The 20,067-nt window shown below is 41.7% G+C and overlaps 1 protein-coding gene across 2 annotated transcripts in view; it reads right to left on the minus strand.

Annotated features, from left to right (window-relative positions):
* SLC66A2 (solute carrier family 66 member 2) overlaps window positions 1–18,054 on the minus strand; it is a 54,274-nt gene extending 36,220 nt beyond the window's left edge. Inside the window, exons 1-4 of one of the 2 annotated variants that reach the window (XM_083824473.1) lie at window positions 17,918–18,054; window positions 17,385–17,700; window positions 8,242–8,375; window positions 4,215–4,268 (exon numbers count right to left, since the gene is read on the minus strand). In XM_083824473.1, coding sequence (XP_083680599.1) covers window positions 4,215–4,268; window positions 8,242–8,375; window positions 17,385–17,587 — 391 coding nt within the window. In that variant the 5' untranslated portion in view covers window positions 17,588–17,700; window positions 17,918–18,054. The remainder of the gene's footprint in view (window positions 1–4,214; window positions 4,269–8,241; window positions 8,376–17,384; window positions 17,701–17,917) is intronic. The other variant, XM_083824474.1, reaches the window with a different exon arrangement.
* Window positions 18,055–20,067: the final 2,013 nt, after the last annotated feature.

A 20,067-nucleotide genomic window follows, 5' to 3' on the forward strand; every position in this document is an offset into this window, starting at 1 on the left:
AGTAACTGTTCCCACCACACACAGAACCACAACCAAACTGCCGATGCAGCTGGATGTCGTTCCACCAGGCAAAGCAGATCTGTATTCCTCAACAGCTAAAAGTCTATTTTAAGGAAAAGGAAAAAAAAAAAAAAAAAAAGGCATCCTAGTTTCACACAGAGACACTGTTACAAACCCCTCTCCGAGACTCCCTTCCTAAAAGACCAAAAAAAGCACTTTAACATGAGTCTAACAAGGGAATGTGTACTCCTGGCAAGAAGGTATTTAACTCCCCTCCTATTTGCAGTTACGCAGGGACAGAGGCTGTGACAGCTGCATGCCAGCAACAACTGTGTTTTTGTTATGTATTTAATTGCCCCACAGTTGTAAAGGGAATTCAGTAACTACAAACTATGGTGTGAAAGACATACTTTCAGTGAAACCAATGCAAAGCCCACGTAACTAGCAAAGAGAAACTGTGCCTCTCCACCGTCTGTGGCTCTGCTCAGGCTAGCGAGGCCTGGACAGAGAAGCGCGCTGTAAGCACCCGCAGACAACCACATCGCACATCTGCTTGTCTGCCAGCGGGATGCTCCTGTTCGACCCAGACAAATTGAATATTACGACCAGAGGGAGCCAGAGAGCTGACTGAAAAAAGCTTACAGCCTTTACGGCGCACGCGACGTATCAGCTGCGTCCCAGAGCGTGCCAACTCCCAATTTATCACGAGCCAACCAATCCCCTGAGTAAAGTTAAGGGACAAAAGAAGAGGTGAACACCTAAGTTATTTACAGGGCTGTCACGATGACTGTGTAGTGGTTTAACTCAGCAGGGAGCTCAGCACCACACAGCCAGTCGTTCCCCCCTGACGTGGGATGGGCGAGAGAATGGAAAAATGGTAAAACTCATGGGTTGAAATAAAGACAGTTTAAAAGGAAGTGGAAGGGAAAATTATTATTATTATTATTATGATCAAATAATATACAAAGCAATTGACGTACAGCGCAATTGCTCACCACCTGCTGATTGATGCCCAGCCAGTCCCCAAACAGCAGCCAACCTGCTCCCTGGCCAACCCCCCCAGTTTTACTTTTCAGCATGACATCGGGTATTACGGAGTATCCCTTTGGCCAACGTGGGTCAGCGGTCCTGGCTGTGTCCCCTCCCAGCTCCTTCTGCACCCACCCCCAGCCTCCTCGCGGGCAGGGCAGCATGAGAAGCTGAAAAATCCCTGTCTGAGTCTAAGCACTGCTTCCTGTAAGCAACTGAAAACATCAGTGTGTTATTTGCATTATTCTCATCCTAAATTCAAAACACAGCACCATACCAGCTACTGGGAACAAAATTAATTTTATCCCAGATGAAACCAGGACACTGCGGAAACGGCAGAGAGTAGCAGATGACTGTGCCTACTTCATTAACATTGCTCTTTTGTCTTCATCACTACGCAGGTTCTAATTCTGAACTTACCTGCACAGACATTTTACATTTTTCACCCAAAGAAAATAAGTCATTTTAAATATTAATGCAACAGGCAGATCATCTGCATTTTAGTTATCTTATTACTGTTGCTTTAAAACTTATTGTTACTTGGATAACTTTCTGTTTGGGCAAAAAGCAAGGTTCAGGGTTCAACAGCACAGAAAGTTTTAAAACCAGCTTCACATAAGGGAGGAAAACTCTTGTCATCTACTGGAAGCGTCCTTCAAAGCGTTTAAATATTTACTTGGAAAATCAAACAAATCACATTCACTTTGGGACTCGTCTGCCATGTCAATGAGACCCTTTGAAACAGTTTCAAACAATACATCTTTGGAGCAATGTCTTGTTTAGTGTTTTGCTACTCCTGTGACAACCTCTAACTCTTATTTTACTGCATTTCAGTGAAACAGATTAAGACATTTATCCACAAACCAGATGATTTTAGAGGACCCTTCCATCTCAAATCATTCAACGATTCTATGATTTGTTCTAAAGCACCTCATCAAGAAAAAATAAATAAATCGTGTCCTTAACTTTCACAGTAAATTCTCAGATTAATGCTTCAACATCTACAATAATAGTTTTCATGGATAGCCAAAAAGAATAGGCAGAATGTTTACTACATAACAAGAAAAAGAAAGTAATACAATGATCTCTGGAGTCTAAAAGCATATTGAAGAATATTTTCAGAAAACCAAAATAAACAGGGAAAAGGAAGAAGCCAATCTCTCCTCCTTGAACAAAATTTTCCTTAAAACTCATTAAAAGACATTGTGAGAATGTCCTCATACCACTTGAGAATACAGCAAATACTCCCCTTAACTACTCTGAGTGAGCTTTCCAAAGCTGTAGCAAACAGCACCTCAGGACATAGCTCACTCAGTTTAATAACCCTCTGCCAGTCAAAGTATGACTTATGCTGTGATGTAAAGCACTGTATAGCCCACTTGCACAGCCGCTTGGGCTTACTTTTGCATGTATACTATACACAAACACCTCAAAACATTTCTTACTTTGTTTGCACCAGTAAGAATTATGCCATTTGAACAGAGAACAGACTTGTCAACCTATCATTAAACCTCTGAGCATGAGACTACTCTTTTCCTTAGTGATAATGTGATTCATCTCATTATTTTGCTAAGCAGTTCCAAAATGACCTTCAGTCACCATTTATTAACCAAATGTTTCAGATTTAAATCAGTTAGACTAAGATTAAAGTTGGTTTTTTTTTCCTACAAATGTCAACCTTTTTAAGCACTTGAATCACCAAGCAATAATTTTTAACAAAAAAAAAAAAAAGAATAAAAGGTCACATTAAGTTACTTTTTTCTGTTTAATTTTAACCACATGAAGCATTTTGAAATAACCCACTCAATTGTATCTAAGAGCAGAGGCAGCTGATTCTAGCTCTGCCACTGTAAATAAAACATTTCTGAGTATCAGTAAAAGACAACAGGAAGATAGGTGCAAAAACAATAGAATTGTTTAAAGTTTACATTCCATTGGTTAGTGTTGCAAGCTAGTGAAAACCACCACAAACTAGAAAACAGCAAAATAAAACAGTTTCATAAGAAGTCCAGAAAAAATGTTTTGAAAGCACAAACAGAAAAGGCACTTTGCAAAATACTGCCATCAAACCAGTTTAAGATGCATTTTGCCCCTAAATCTGAAAGGAGAGGTCCAGAAGATTAATGAAAGAGTCTATTTAACCCTTACAGGTTTCGTCTTACAGTTTCAAGACAGTACTCAGGTTAATGCTTCTCTTTGTGTTTCTCAAAGCTTGCTCAAGTTTAATTAACTGTTGATATAGAAGTAGAGACTCTTTTGCACCAGGAATACTTTTCTTTACCCTGTATATCTTTAATTGATCCCTTATTAGCTTGAGAATTGCAACAGAGAATAACTAGTATCAGTGCGAGATTCTACATCAATTCATTTTAAACCAATATAAAAGTTGACTTTGGGCAGCTTTTGTGTCTGTGGCTGGTCCAACTACCTTAACATGATACCCCCAACTAGTTTTAAAAAAATAAATAAAGACCACCATGGCTTGACAAAAACTGTCTCCCTAGCTACTGAGAGCTGAAAACACTACAAGGCTAGCTTGCACCTAATATTTCCTCTTAGGCAAATTAAAAGAACGTAGATTCCAATTCTGAAACTGAAAACAATTGGAAGCTCTCAGTTTAGAGTGTTACTAATTACCAAGAAACAATCTTGAGGCTACTCTATAAGAGAGGAACAAGTCAAGGAAAAAAAAAATAAGTCGCAAAGATGCAGGCATTTTGCTGAACATCAGATGTGGGAAATTTCTCATCTAGCATTCTGAACAATGCTGAAAGATACTCTTGTATTTTCCATTGTTTCCTCCAGAGGCAGGGCTAGAAGAGGAGGAATATGACTATGAAGATATGGATCCCTGTATCACACAGTATTTTGCTTTTCTACCTTAGGGAAGGAAAAAGAGAAAGGTATTATTGAAACACACAATGGAGTGAATTCAACTGCCTTCAAAACTGATTTCTGAAGCAGAACTGTAAGCATGTTTTCCGCTATGTAGGTTAAGAGTGAGGAAGGGAAAATTAAAACGAAACCATGCACCAGGCTTTAGTATGTCACAAAAACGTAATGCAAACATTTAATATAGAAGTGATCATGCAAGTGTTTTTAAAAATGGTTACAAAAAATGGCAAAGCATGAAATAGGTAGTTGAAAAGGCAACTTCATGCAGAGTGAGTTTGGACAGTACATACCCAGATAGGATCTCTTGGGAGGTGCTTTAATTTCTTCATCCTTACTATCTGCAGCTACATAAAAAAAAAAGTTGAGGGGGGAAAAAAAGGAAGGAAAGACAAAATAGACTTGTATGATTAAATGAAACAGTGGGTCTTTTAGTTCAAGTTTAGTCAGTTAGTATATTTTGCTTATAAAAAATAAAAGACAAAACAAAATGTGACAGAAATTTTAGTCTCCATGCTTTCTCTAATGCTCCCACCCAGTGATACTAAGATAGGGTCGAGCAGCAGGAAGGCCCAGAACAGTCTCAGTGAACATCCCCAACAGCAATTTGCTCAGGGGGAGAAAATTAAGACTTAAAAACAGTGGAACAAAAAGCTTAACTCTCACTTCATATATTTCTCACAATCAGAGAAAACAAGTTGTTAGCCCAAAAACATTGAATATATACACACGTATATAATCAGTTAATACAGTACAGTTGCATTACCTCCTGGAAAAATGCTGCTCTAAAATGGTTTCAAAAAGCCTCAGCTCAAGCTACTCATATCAACAAGGACAAAGTAGACCCCATCTGCAATCATTCTGCATACTAAAATTTTTAATTCTCCTTTTCCTGCCAGTTGAAAACCATGTATTGTGCAAGAGTGCTTTCCAGTGACACAATCAGAGCTCCTCAAGAGATCAAGATGCTATAATAAGATACAAGTTATAAAGCAGGTTAAGAAAATAAGCAGCCTGAAGGAAGATAAAACTGGACAAATGACCAGACAAAATCATCTTTGCATAAGACCAGACAACCACAAGTTCTACTTAAGGAGCCTTCACTATCCTGTAAGAAAAAGAGATGTCTAAGAACCTGTTTTTAACAAAAGTTGCCCACTGGTTTTCAGCAGAGTTCATATACTCAGGGTGCTTGACATCTGGCACAGTGCCTTAGGCATAACTGCAACTGAATCTTTGTCGAGAAGAGGGTAAAGGTTTATATTGGGGAAGAAAAGGAAGACCCTTAGTAGAGTGTCACTCCAAGCATATAAAGTCTCTGTCCTGGCCTGTCAACATTTCCAAGAGTGACTAGATGCTTTTAGCAGTCTGTATTTGTGAGCAACTTGCTTCAGCCTCCTGAAAAGGCCTTGATTCTGGAGTTGAGACATGAGTTAGGCACGTGGATTTTGTTTTTCAGTATGTAGCTCTCTAGCATGGTAGCATCATTATGACCCAGAAATAATACAGCATTTTGAACAAAACCAACTTTAACAAAATAAACCAGCACTGAACCTTGAGCCTTTCCGTACTGAGTCAACAAGACAGCATAAATACAGCTGGACAGACACCAATTTAAACACCAGCAATGAATAAGGGAAACTGTTACCACAACATTGGTGCCTGGAAATCTACATGTAAAACACTCAAGTTTGAATTAAAATGGTGTTGAATAAAGGATAAAAGACGGTAAGCTATTATTCATGCCTGTTGACTTCATCTGAGGACTTCTTCACATAAACACTACCTTTCATAGGTAGTAGTCACAGGCAGAAGAGAAAACTGCCCTATCATTACAGGGTTTAAAATAAAGTTTTGGTTGTTCTCTTGATGCTTTTTTTTTTATTTTCTTTCAATCCAGAACAGTTAAAAACAGGCTATACAGTCAAGTGTAAAAAAGTAATACAACAATTGGACATATAAAGAGGGCTTATTCTCTTTCCAATCAGTACGTGCAGTTTAAGGCTAAATTTACATATCCAGAACAAAAAGACAGAGAAGACAGCAGCAGCACAAGACGCGCTCTGCCACTTTCAACTTGCTTTCTCTTTGCAGGACTATTATTAAGTGACCTTACCGTGAGAATAATGAAAACAAAAAAAAAAGGAAAAGGAAAAGGTAACTCCCACATAGTTCAAGATACACTGATAAAAATATACTAATGTGACTAGGGAGGAAACACAGCATTTGCTAGTAATACAAGAAAGCAGTAAGAACAACTTCACTTTCTAAATATTTTGGATTATTTTGTAGAAACATTCAGAGGGAGGATAGAAATTAAAGAAGAAAAAGATTAAAATTGAAGACCAGCCATATGAGGGATTATAAATTACACTATCATACAGAAATCTTGCACCTTCCACTCAGGATTCTGAAATGTTCACGAAAAACACTGACTTCAAACCTAGCTTCCCACTAACCTGGTAAACTATGAGGAAAGAAAGTAAGTACACAGATTTATCAGCTTGTCTGAATCACCATAAAACTTAAGATAAGATTAGAAGTAGGATTAGAAATGCAGATCTCACTCGACATGCTTGAAATACAAACCCTCTTCTGCCTCACTTGAAAGGAGTTTAGTATGCAATTAAATGTTTATTCTGAGACATCCCATTACAGCTCGCAGAGGGTCAATGTCCTTAGTGTGTCTGTTTTGTCCAGCCTGATGACATTTGAGATTGATTTTTAAGTAAGTGATGAAAAATTATCACACATAAGAAAAGGATTTTAACTGGTCTCAAAGTTCGTGGGAGGATGCAAGTATTCCAACAAAAAGAAATGATTAAGGTCCACAAGTAAAAATCAATCTCTCTAGCTAGTAAAACACGTAACAAGCTGAGTTTCAGGAAAAAGGATCAAATGACACAGCACAACCTTGAGGAGTTTCCATTACCTGGTATAAAAAAATGTATGTCTTTCAGGAAGAGATGTTTAAAGAAGGCTATATACTAAACTGAATAGCCTCCCTTTTTGTCCAAAGGTTACTGAGGGAGCCTGCAAGAGCATGCATAAACATGCACAAGGATAATTTCACCTCATAAAGTGCAAACAGAGAAACCTTTCTGCCAGTTCATGAAATGCAAGCATTGAGAGGCAGAAAGCATACATATCCCTCCTAAATACTCCCCGGATTTAATTGCTGCTAAATATGGATGAAACTAAGTTTTTAAAACATTCATCCTGCCAGACTAACAATACTAGAGGACACGTTGGCTTTTGTTCAGGAGCTGCAGTGCAGCCCCCCTTCCACATGAATTTACTTAACTGAACAGTTTCACACTACACTCCACAGTGAGCAGGGATGGAAGTAGTTTCCTCAGCTATGAGATATATTACCCTACTGCACAGGCAGTATCCACTGCCTTCCAATGAAGGCCATGAATATCTGGAACTAAATCAAACCCTCGATTTTTAGGGAGTGAAGGAAGAGAACAGATGGAGAGAATAAATCATGCATCCATACTGGTAAAACAACTGCCAAAAAGCTGGTAGTATTAATTCTGATCTTGTTGGTAATAAGCTGTGAAATAAAATTTTGTAAGTCAAAGTCACTCTAGATAAAAAACAAAAACTATCCCTTTCGTGTCATTATCCGGGGGAGGGGAGAAAAACAAAGACATTCTGCAGAGCAAGAATATTTGATTACATAAAGGATAATACTCTGGTCCCAGCTGGAAGTATCAATGCCTAAAAATTAAATAAACAACTATATAAAAATATACGTGAAAGTTCCTGTAACTCCCACATTAAAAAAAAGGAAAAGGTATACAAAAAGACAGTTCTGCATCTAAGACATGACAACACCTCCTGTTTTGATAGCCAATAATTTATTAAGCAGAAAATAAACTCTGTGCAAAAGCAAGTGTTGGCAACTGCAAAATAAGATCTCAGATAATAGTATATGATCAGGATCTAACTCCCACCTAAGAACACAGTAGAGAATATACTAGAAGAAAATTTCTTATGCAGGACAAGATCTTAAAAAATATCCAGGCTAGCATAACTGCATGACAGCCAGCTCTGTATCCTAGGGCATGACGTGAAACATTAAGAACTCCTACTTCCAGACTGAACCAAGACCCGTTTAAAATAAAGCTAAAACGTTAAACATTCATCTGGAAGGAAGTGGTTTCAAAAAAAAAAAAAAAAAGTTCAAGTAGCACTACACTGATTCATCACGAAAGGAGACTGGGTTGCAATTCAGGCAGAACTTTTGTCCAAAACAAGTGCAATACACTTTCAAAAAGGTTCATTCTGCAACAACTAGTTCCTGTCACTAACCTGCAAAAGAGCGGCGTTTTATGTTTAGGTCGTTGGACACACGAACTTCAGTGCACAGTTTCAGCATCAGTAACATAGTAATGATCATGATAATGCTTTGCCACAAAAGAGGGGATTCAAAACGCCTTCCAAACCTAAAAAACAAAAACAAAAAACAAAAAGGAAAGGAAAATATATAAAACATCTCAAAGATCACAAATGTTGCATTCAGTTACTTTCATTCTTTCACCCTAAGCACCTGAAAAAGGAAACCCTAAACTACCCTTACTGAAACAGGTGTGAAAGGCCAGGAAGAAAAAGTCACTAGCTAAATCTAGATGCCCATATAGCAGGCTCAGAGTCACAATCCCCTTACAGGAGTAACAAGGTTGTTGGATAAAACATCCTCCCTGTGGACTGATCCTAGTAATTGTGAAACTAGAAGCTTAAGTTTTTGTTTCTCAAACCAGCAGCAAACCTATTATATTGAAAGGACAAGCAGATTCAACAGCAGTTGAAACAGCACAGAGACCGGAGAGTTATGCTGCATTAAGATCAGCTACATGTTCTCTCCATGTATATAGCCCATTGATTTCACAAGGACGTATTTCACAAGGACATCCGTGCAAAACTTATCTCTCTCAATTTTTTATTGTTGAGGACATTTGTCCTATAAAAAAATACCCACAGCTATTAGCTTAGTAGGATTAACATAACTTCCTCCTATAGAAAAAGGAAAAAAACATAAGCCTCATGCTCTGTCTGCCTCCAGATATCTGAGCAGCAGGTCAGCAAAAAACACCAACTCACTCATCAGGTTACATCTAATTTGGACCAAGGTTTGGGAAAGGAAGAAGTCTAAAAGGTACTAGAACTGAACATTCACACTTTGTCCTCTCTTGCCCTCTCCGCTTTCCCCCCAGCCGCACATTCAATTTCCATTTGCTCACAGATGATGTGTGGTGGGGCCTACTGAGCTTTCCTGAACGTAACACAAAAAGAAAAATTTGGATCGTGGCCAGTCTCCGCTTATTAGATTAAGGTATTAGATTAACAACAGGAAGGCTACACAACACACGGAGCTGCTTCTCTCTGCTCAGCTCTGAGGACGGAGATGCTGAGAATGGTGAAGACACATCGCTGTACTCCCCAGCTCCTTCAGCCTGCACCATGTTACACGGGCCTTCCAAGATCCCTGACAGCAGTTACTAACGCCTTTCTCCAAGCACATCATGCTGCCAGAGAACTCAGCTACACTGCCATCTGCAACCATGTCCGCCTCTGGACGGTGCCTGCTCTATGGTAAAATATCATTTCTTATGCCTGGGCTAGTTCAGTGGCAGAGCTCTGTTGGTAAAAAAAAAAAGTTAGGTTCATCATCACACTCTCTTACATGATACTGAATTTACACTACAACCATTCCAACAGAGAGATATTTTTTTTCTTGTTATGAACCAACTGATAAGGGACAGGAGACCAGCTTCCTTGGAAATCTTCCTGTACAGAGCAGCCAACCAGCCCACACCAAGGAAAATGACTAAGTATTCCCTGCCTAATGGCACAGCCAGAAAACTACAACGCCTTGAGCCTCCACACCATCGTCAAAGACGCCACTGGAAGAGTAACAATGACGTATACTTCACTAGTATATAGAAGTCCGACCCTTCCTTCTACCATCAGTGGATTTGTGGTGGGCCACAGCAGCCAGTATCTTAACACATTTGGAGGACCTCACGAGGAAGGAAGTAAAGAACACAACTGATACGTATAACTGCAAGCACAGAGTGCTCTGGCTTTCACTGCGCTGGGAACAAATGTAAGGTAGAAGGAACAAAAGTTGGCCCAGACTATGTCCCATGCCCACGATACCAAAGCTCATGCAGCCTCTGTTGCTGACTGTGGCCAAGGTCCCCTGAACCACTGGAATTTACTGCTGCTGTATTTGTCTCCTATTCAGGGAATGAGGAAAAACTGGCTAAAACTTAGTTAAAATTCACACACAGTTAAAACTTTTTATGCCAAGCTTAGAAAAACCCTCTCCAATTACAAATACACTTGCATTTAAAATCATAAGGTATTTAAGAGGGGCCGAGCTAGCAGTGCAATGAGCTAGAAACTATTCTGATGGTAAATCCAGCACAGGTTGCTGCAAGGTTATTTTCTCCCTGCTGATGAGACTACCGGTGATTCAGTAATGGCTGTGTGACAAATGCATGGCTTAGAGTACAAACATCCACCCACTACAAACACACATAAGCAAGGCCACCTGCTGTCTCGTTGTAACAATTTGCCATCACTACAGCCTTAACGTAAATGAGACTGGAAGTATTACTGCAGATCATCTCTAACAATTAAAAAAGCACATCAAAACCCTCAACACACAAGAACTGTTCTGTAAGCCAGAACTGTGAAGATTCTTATTAAAAACACACACACACCACTCCAAGCTGCTTGCTCTACTTCACACTGATATTAAGATCTGCCAAGGCAAGATTCCTCAAACCAGCTTGACCCAGGAGCACTACAAGATGCAAGCACTGCTGGGAGAGCAACCTGTCCCCGTGTTCTGTTTGCTCAGGATGCTTTCCTTTCTGTCCAGCAGATGTTATTCTTGCCTTTGTCAAGGCAGAAGCTGGGAGGGGAGGAACACTGAAGTAGACTAAGAGAGAAAGATGGAGAGCCTTAGGATACTAGAAGAGGTTCATAGAAAAGAACACCTTTGAAGCCTTGGGGATGACATCATTATTCTGCATTTTCACCCTACGACTACAGCGTTACGTGACGATGCAATCAACCATGACATTTGCAATACTCAAAGACCTCATACTTCAAATGTTGGATTACGTAGAGACAAAGTTTTTCACTGTAAAAATACTGTTAACAACAAGAAGACCTAGTACTAGTTATGTGTGCAAAATAAAGAAGAGGGTAGGGTCTTACATTTCATTAGTATTTCAACAGCCTTAAAATAATTAATGCGTGGTCAGGTGATGAAGACAAGAGGAGGAGACATTCAGGCCACAGCAGAAACTAACTAGTCATTGGGAAAACTACGTAATTCCATCAGTATGCCTCAATCCTACTGCAACAATCCTGTTAATGAAGTCCTGTGAAAAAGAAGCCCAAAATACATTAAACAGTATCTCTTTTCCTAAAACATCTCTCAAAAAGAAATTGACTGCTGTTGGTGCAGCCAGATCACCACTATCCCGACCGCGTTGTTTCCTCCTATGCTCACGGCCACCATTCCAGCTTCCAGCTGCTATCCCCAGCAGTGCCCAGCCTGGGGCAAGGCTTTCTCTTTGTGCTGTGCCCCTACACAGGGCCATCACAGCACTGCCGTAGCTCACAAAGGCAGTTCTACTCACCACGATAGTAGAAACCACCAAGCAACCAAAGCTACCACAGGCTTCACCACCCTGGATCAACTTTTCCAACTCTTTGGGAAGTTAAAAGATTCTAAGCAAGATGGAAAGCGTGCAGGACACTGCATGCCACCACCTGGGCCACAGGAAATAGCCCAAGGTAGCAGCATGACAGCTATCTTAAAAGACAGCCCACACAATCACAGAAGGTAATCAGCAAGAAGCTCAAGAAAGAAACTTGTTTAAAAACAGGATTTCCTTATGTGAGCTCCTCCTTGACATGTAAACTTCCAGGACATTACAGAGCACCCAAAACAAGCTTCCCACTTGGGCATACAAAATCCTACTTTACCGTTACTCTCTGTACAGAACAGCAGTGCATTTTGTACTTGGCATTTAAAAGGAGGAGGAGGAATTGCATAGCACTTTTGCTCTCAGCAGCTGAGCAAGACTCCACTAGCAGACCACAGGTAAAGCAATCTCTCAAAGTTACATTTACAGCATCATCTCACCCTCCCCGTATGGATAAAGCTACCAGTATTCGTTTTAGTAACAGAAGTCTTAAAAGTTTCCCCTTCCCACAGTACATCCTGCAGACCCCACTGGCCTACTATCTGAAGTCAAAGCAACACCCGACATCAGGACCTGATCCACAAGTGGCACTGTAGGTGCTGCAGCAAAATAAACATGTAGGAGCCTACCCCATCCAAAAGCAAGTCCAACACCTTCCTACAGATCACCTCCAGCTGCATACGTGTCTCAGTAAGCCTGTTAGTAACAGGAAGCTGATTCTACAGACTCCAGCAGAGAGCTCTCAATTCTACTGGCACTAGCTTTCAGAACCGAGTTTGTTTCAGATGAACTGATGTGGAACGGGAAGGGGGGGACACCTTTGCTCAAAAGTAAAAAATTCGGTAGTTTCCGCCTTTTCCCTTGCTGTCAGAACTTGTTTCCAGAGTTTGCCTTAAGGCAACACTTTTGCAATAACAACTCAAAAATTGGAAGGTTTTGTGTTACTTTCTGTTGTTTGGATTTCTCTGACGTTACTGCATGAGGCTTAGGCCACTGGCCAACAGAATTGCATCTCAAAACTCACGGAAAGAAGATCATCTTCCTTAAAAAAATATACAAGTTATGTTATACTACTACATGAAGCATTTTATTGACTGCACAACCGAAAAAAGTCCAAAGCCCTCTGGAAACAGCAGGAAGCTCTTGGAAACAGCAGGAAGCTTTTGGCTGAACTTTCCCAAGATACAACTAAAATGCCTACTGCTGACTTCTAGGGAATCTGTAGTTCTTTTTCCTCCAGCTATTTATTTATTCTGGTTTTAATAATATAAGAAACGGTAATCTATTTCATTATAAGCTCTGTTTCAAACACAAGAAGGGGGCAATGAAGGCAGGGAGAGAGAACTCTCGCAAATTCTTCTGCATGCTCCACTCCCAACTGATTACACAACTCTTCACCTTCTTATTCCTGTTCTCGATCACAGGAATTCAAAGCTAGTCAGCTGGCAAACTGAAGGGCAGACGAACCAAGCAGGCACGTTCATCTTTGTCACCACCGTGTTCAAGTGCCACAGTGAGCTCTGAAGCTGGCAGCCAGCCCTCAACTTCAGAACAGAATAAGACAACTTCACCAGATCATTGACCACCCCAAGCTCAAGCACCAGTAAAAGCGCGTATCCCTTGGATATTTTACCAACCGATCCAGAACAAGAAATCAGAGCTAACTCTAGCAAGTACAGTAAGAATCAGCTAACAAAAATGGTACTGAAGTGCTTTATCAAAAATATAGAGGAAAATAAATTGACAGCAGACTTTTTGGAGCTTGTCATAGGTTTTTATGTGTAGCAGAACTAGGAAGGCAGTGAGTTTTGTACTGCCTCTTCATCTTTATCCACAGCGCAGACCTTCTCCAAGCCAACCAGCCCCGAAGCTGAACTGAGTGGAGAGTCAGAAATGATGATCTATGGGGTCTGAAGAAGACAGATAGGAGAAGCAGCACTGACTGACAAAGGCAGAGGACAAGAGCAAAGAAGCAGCTGATACTGACAATCAATTGCAACAAGCAGCTACCCTGGCGACCCACAGTAAGCACTGATTTGAAGCATTATATAACTGTGTAACAATAGATTATTATTATGAAACCAAAACTAACTTTATAATGTCTAGCCACAGCACAAAATCTACTTTTCACATTAGCAAATGGAGACCCCACTGTGTGATGCTGTGGGCACAGACTGTCTATTTTTGATTTTTTTTTTAATCCTCTTTAAAAGGGACAAAGACTTAACAGGCTGCCAAGACATTAGACAAAAAGTTTGCAAGCCCAAACTTCTACTTTCTTTTTCCTAAATGAAAGCCATGTATGCATAAACAAAGTGAAACGGACTCATGCACACTGCTATCCGTGTGTGGTTTTCATTTTTGCAGGCCAGTCCTCTCCCACTGCTTTTCCATGAAGGTCTGGCATAAAGGTCACTACTGGAACAGACAAGGCCAAACACACCAAAGTGAAAGCAGAACTCTTTCTAAAGATGAAGTTTTGAGATGCTCTGAAATAGAGAAGCATGAAAAGTGGTTTAGTAGATAACGTGTTACTGTCAACATCAGCAAACGTACACTCTTCTCTTTGAACAAGCCACGAAACTAACGGCTTAGGTGGGTGGAAGATGAGGAGAAGAAGCAGTGTACTAAGTCCTCTGACTTTAAAAATGGCTTACCATTAGAAACAGTGTAATCAGAGGAGAAGAAATTGAAAAGAGATAACTGGAATCAGGATTATCTTTGCTCTCAGAAGTGCTTTGTTCATTAGCTACCATCAGTGCTACCACTCCACCTACAAAAATATGCCAAGAACTGGAAATAAATACTCTATTTGGAGAGGAGGTCAAACTCCATGACAACATCAGAGGGAGAGGAGTAGAGTTCTAGAAACGCGTGGAATCTGCCCATTCACAAATAGGAAATGAGGGAATTGTCCCAGAGCTTAAGTGAACAGGCAGAGTAGAGCCAGAGGGGAGAGGTGGGACTGGATGCCTGGACATCTGTTATGACTGACACAGATACAGAAAGACCAGCACACAGAAGAGTGAAAACACATAGTAAACATGGCATAAAAGGCAGGAACTGTCTGTTCCTGTTGTGGATGGGTCGAAAAAATGTGACATTCAGCTCTGTGACCCTTGTATTTAAGAAAAATATATGAAATTAAGGAAAATCTGAAAGTAACAACAGAAACAATCAGCAAGTTAGAGAAACGTCTTTGAAGTCAAAAAATAAACAAACAGCCATCCTAAGAAATAATTAGAGCCTGCAAAGCAACACAATTAGAACCTGAGAGTTTTTAAAGACTACCATTTTAAGTACTTATTTTTGGATCAGGGTGGAGGGGAAGTCAGGAAGGATGAATCTGGCACATACATGGTAACAAAGTAATGAAGAGAAACTAAAAACAATTGCAAGTAACAGCCAAATGTCACTGAAGATTTCAAAAGAGAGACCTGTGTTAAGGTCTGGATTGATTTGCTAAAAAGAAAGAGGACTAGTCTTATCAACTGGTACTTTGAAAGTCAGATTGGGGAAAATTATATGCAAAACAAAATAAACAGCTCTGTTCAAGCACAAGAATGGATCAAATTATTCAATAAATTTAAAATCAAATATACCAAAACCTTCTAATTCCCTCCAATGACATATATGATTAAAATAATTCTGACGCTTATGTCACATTACCTAGAGTGCTGCATCCCAGATAAGGTACATAATATCATCAGCTATAGATGACGTTAAGCAATTAACAGAAAAATCGTTTTGCCAAGTTGCTCTGTAGGTGCATTTAAAACATGTTCCAATAAATCTGAGGCTCTCGCTCTGCTATCTTACTTTAACCAACCATATGGCCAAGGACAATATCCACCCTCAATACTGTATTTGTGACTTACTGGTGTTTATTGTGGACTAGTAGGGATGCCTAATCTTTACAAGTAGAGAAACTAAATATTCTCTCTCCGTGAACACTGAATTATCGTTATGCAAGTCTTCTTTCCTGTCTTTTAGCTAAACAGAAATAGAAAGAAACACTTCATTATAAGCATAGATAGAAATGTTTCTGCAGGCTCATGCCTACAGTATAACCCTGTGGAAGTGGCTGTATCACAAGCCAGCAGCATCCCTTACGCTCCTGCTGTAGCCATGCCAGATATGTCTATGTATATGTATGAAGCCATTCAGTGTCACTGACGAGCTCTGAGATGACCAGAGCGCACACAGAACTACTATGCGTCAAGGAGTAATACTATCGTATAGCTTAAATACACGCAGCAAAAAATAAAATAAAAAATAATCATAAAAAAAAATAAATCACGTAACCAATGTAACTGCATTTTCTCTCTTTTCAAATGCTGACAAAGCTTTTAAGGTTAGTATCAAAAAATTTTTCACTACTGACAGTATTTATTCCTGTGCACAACTCTTAATGAGATATACTTAAAATCAACTCAAAATAAGATTTTTCAGTTCTTCCGTACTCCGTATCTCATTTAACAGATGCACTCTCTTGGGTTACCTAGGAACTGCCAGCATCTCCATTCAGCTGTAAATCATTTGTATATTTCAGCTTCCTCAGTAAAACAAAACAAAAAAAATCTTTAATTTCTCCCCTCCTGTCAGCTCCTCTACTCTCCTTTTGCTTTTTCCAACATGTATTCCATACACTTCTCTTGCAAATGCTTTCTCCCCAAGAAAACAGAGTTCCAACGCAACAAGTAGCTCTGATCTAGTGATGATTCCTCAGTTCAACTGCTAGCTATGGTCTCAGAGGGTCCACTGTTTTCCCTGCTCTAGTGTAATACTGATTTTGCTGAAGAAGAATCCAGAAAGCTGCATATACTTAAGAAAGTAGCGAAGCTTTAAAAAGAAACTGGAAACCAACAGAAGGAAGTAGCTTGTTATCTATCAGTCCTTTGCAGGCTACGAAGCACTATTTTAAGTCAAAATATTCTTAGAATAACTGTTCTTGGTTGCAGTCATTTCCCAGACTTCCTCATCATTGGTTTCTCAAATATGTTACCAATGCTGCAGCACCTACATTATTAGAAGTAACAAGGAATGTAAGTTAATAAAATTTATTCACGGAAATCACGCACGCCCTAATAAAACATTCTTTGTTCAACAGCACAAGATCAAACTATGAAAAAAAAACGTGCCTTTAAATATTGAAAAGTATGTTGGAAACAGGAAGAATGTGCTTTGAAAAACAGCCCACCATTTTCCTGCTTATCAAATTACGATGCTTTCATCTGTGGAGCTCCGGAAGTGAACCTCCTCTGAAGCCAGCTGGCATCTCAGGAAAATGCAGGAACATCTGGCAAGCGTCCCAGCAACTTTAATACCTACTAGATGTTAAAACAAGCGCGCAGGACCGGGGCCTTCACTCAAAGAACAGAGCTGGGGGGAAAGGGAAAGATAAAAGAGCAAGAAAAAAGGTCTGACTTAAAATAAACCATTTTTATTTACCAATGAGTCAAAAAATGTTGTGTTCGGAACACCAGAAGACTAGTGATCAGATCTGGCAAGGGCAACACGCAGCATTCCTGTGCCCAGTTCGTTTCACTCGGCGCAGATTCAGCCACTAAGGGCAAAACAGTTTTTTGATGTTGAAGACAGGGGAAGAGAAGTACATAAATGGTATTATTTCCTCGAATATTCTAAATCAGAGCTCGGAAGCCAGAATACGAGCGCGAAGGCTTAAGAGCGTGGAGACCCACGCCCGTGCGTGCAAAACCCACTCACCAGAAGAGTATCCGCAGGATGTTTGCCACCAGCAACACCAGGCAGACGTAGGTGGAGAAGCCCTCGGCGTTCTGCGTCCGCCTGATGTCCCTGTACTGCGGGATGTAGGGCACCACGCCGCCGAACACCATGGCCCCCGCGGCGCCCCACGCCACCAGCTGCCGCACGGGCACCAGCAGCCACTCCAGGCCGTCCGTCTCCATGGCGGGGGCGGGCAGGCGGGCCGGGCCGCCGCCGGGGCGCCGTCGCTTTCAGCCACGCGCCTCGCCGGGATGCGGCGCCGCCGCCACCGCGGCCTCCCTCGGGCAGCCGGGACCTGGCGGGGGGGGGGGGGGGGAGACGGGAGGCGTGAGCGCAGCACCGAGGACGGGCGAAGGGGAGCGGGGCCGCCTGCCCGCCCCGCGCCCCTCCGACCGCAGCCCCGCCAGACCGGTTCTCGGGCGGGGCCTCCCCCGCCCCTCCCGCACGCCCCAACCGCCCCCGGCCGGCGGCTCCCCCCCGGCTCACGCCCGCCCGACGCCGCCGGCCCCGACCTGCTCGCCGCGCTGCGGCCCCCGCCATGCCCCCTCCGCTCCCGGCACCGGGCCGCGAGCCGGCGGCAGCGGCGGGGCCCCGGCGAGCCCCGTGACGCCGCGGGGACCGGCAGCGCCTCCGCCAATGGGCGGCGAGGCCGCCCCGCCGCCCGTGCGCGCGCGGCCGCCGGGGCTGCGGCCGCCGTGAGGGGAGGCCGGGCCTGAGGGAGGGCTGCCCGCCGGTGCCCTGGGAGGGCAGCTGTTGTTAACGTAAATAGCGGTGTTTTGAGGAAACCCCGCGAAATCGTTTTGAGGAAATACGTATTGTGAAGCAACGGTTCATCCCTATAGAAGAAGCCGCACAGGCTGGCTCCAGTGCTCCATATTAGCTCCCAGAATAAATCCCGGGCGTTTTAAAGTCATTTAGGTTCGTTTAAGATGAAAACGTAAGGGTAAAAATAATAAATCATCAACACGTTGCTGCTTGAGCGTAGCTCAGATCTGGTCACTTAAAAAGGTCCTCGTTGTTCAGGAATTAATCTAGTCACGTAAGCTAAAATGATTACCGATGCCAGGCTGGGTAACAGGTGCAATGACAGGTTGGCTTCAACTCCTCAAGCTGCTCGGCCACACAACAGCTTGTGCCAGCACAGGGGGGCACTGCTCAGGTGTCAGAATAAGCAGCTGAACGTCTTCTGGCAGCAGTGCCAACCTAAGGTGCTCCCTGGCTAAGCACAACATACAGCCTGGCACACGGAGTATCCCACCACAACAGTCCCAGCAAGGCTCTGACAGGAGAGTCCTGCAGAGAAAATCTACAGCTTGGGAGATAACAGCTGGTTTTAAACATTGCCTCACCGAGGAAAAGTTCAGCAGCCTACAGGCCTGGGTTCAGCCAGATGAAGGTGTTCAGCCTCATAAGGGTTTACATCAAACTACTTTTCTATTTGTCCAATAGTTAGTAGCTTTGAGGGAGCTCAGAAGGACCACTGCCCTGGTGTAAAAGCAGAGCCTACCATGGAAACAGTACTGCTACACTGCCAGAAATCAATCCGAGTGAACTGCAGACAAAAAGAGGTGTATTTAGTTTTCCCTATGGACTGGCAAAGTTCCCCCTTCAGAATATACATCTCTAACTATCTGTATCTTTCATTTGGTAGAACTGTATTACCCAGTCAGAAAACAACAGCAGACAGGACGCTTCACACCAGGTCTTTGAAGACTAATATTAATCTTCTATGATAACATGCTGTAAGAGGATTGAAATTGAGTATGTGAGCAACTTTAGTCACCTAGGTACAAACTAGCTCCCAGCAGTTAGTATTTTGGTAACAGCACGGTACCTAAACTTCTAATGGTAACTTGAACTTTGATTTATTCCAACTAAGAAATCTGACAGAGATGGTACCTATCCAGAATTGTCCTGTCTTTGGATAGAGTTTACGCAAGATGAAGGTGTTGAATAGACATGGGATGTTTTCAAATGGATTTTAACATTGGAGAGGTAGAAAATTCTTATATAAGGTTTTGCTTTTTGCTTTGTAAATAGGTCTACTGAATTAGGAGAGTTAGAAGAGGCTTGTTTCTACAATTGGATCCATGTACCCATATTATCAGCAGAAGGATGCTAGGGCCTTCAGGGACACTTGGGAGACAGGAATCAACCATCCATGTTCAACCAGTTTCCAGACTGAAGCCTTGGCAACTTCTCTGCAGTTTGGGGTTGTTTGTTTATTTGTTTTCTGTGGGGAGGGGGTGCTTCACAGGTCATCATTGCAGTAGCAAAAGTAGCAGATTGTTGCAAGTCTTCTACCTGGTCTGTCGTTCTGACAATTCTTTTTAAAAGATGAGTATTGAAATTATTTTATAATCTACATTAGACAAATGATGTTACACTGAAGCAAACATAGGAAGTCCCTGCAAGACAGACTAAAGACACAGTGCAGATAAGGTCCAAGCCTTGAATGCATTGCACAATAAATGCTGTCATAAGGGTTATGTGAATTCCTGCAGTAGCCAAAATTCCCTTCAGTTATCGCATTTTATCTCATCCTATAAATAGAGTCACAGTGAGATTAAAAGGAAATATTCACTGTACTGTTCATAAAACCAGTAAATGAGTACATTGAAATTGACCATTCCTACCAAGATATATTATCACTAAATCAGCT

Source organism: Anser anser (assembly GCF_964211835.1).
Source record: "Anser anser genome assembly, chromosome: 2".
Classification (NCBI taxonomy): Eukaryota; Metazoa; Chordata; class Aves; order Anseriformes; family Anatidae; genus Anser; species Anser anser.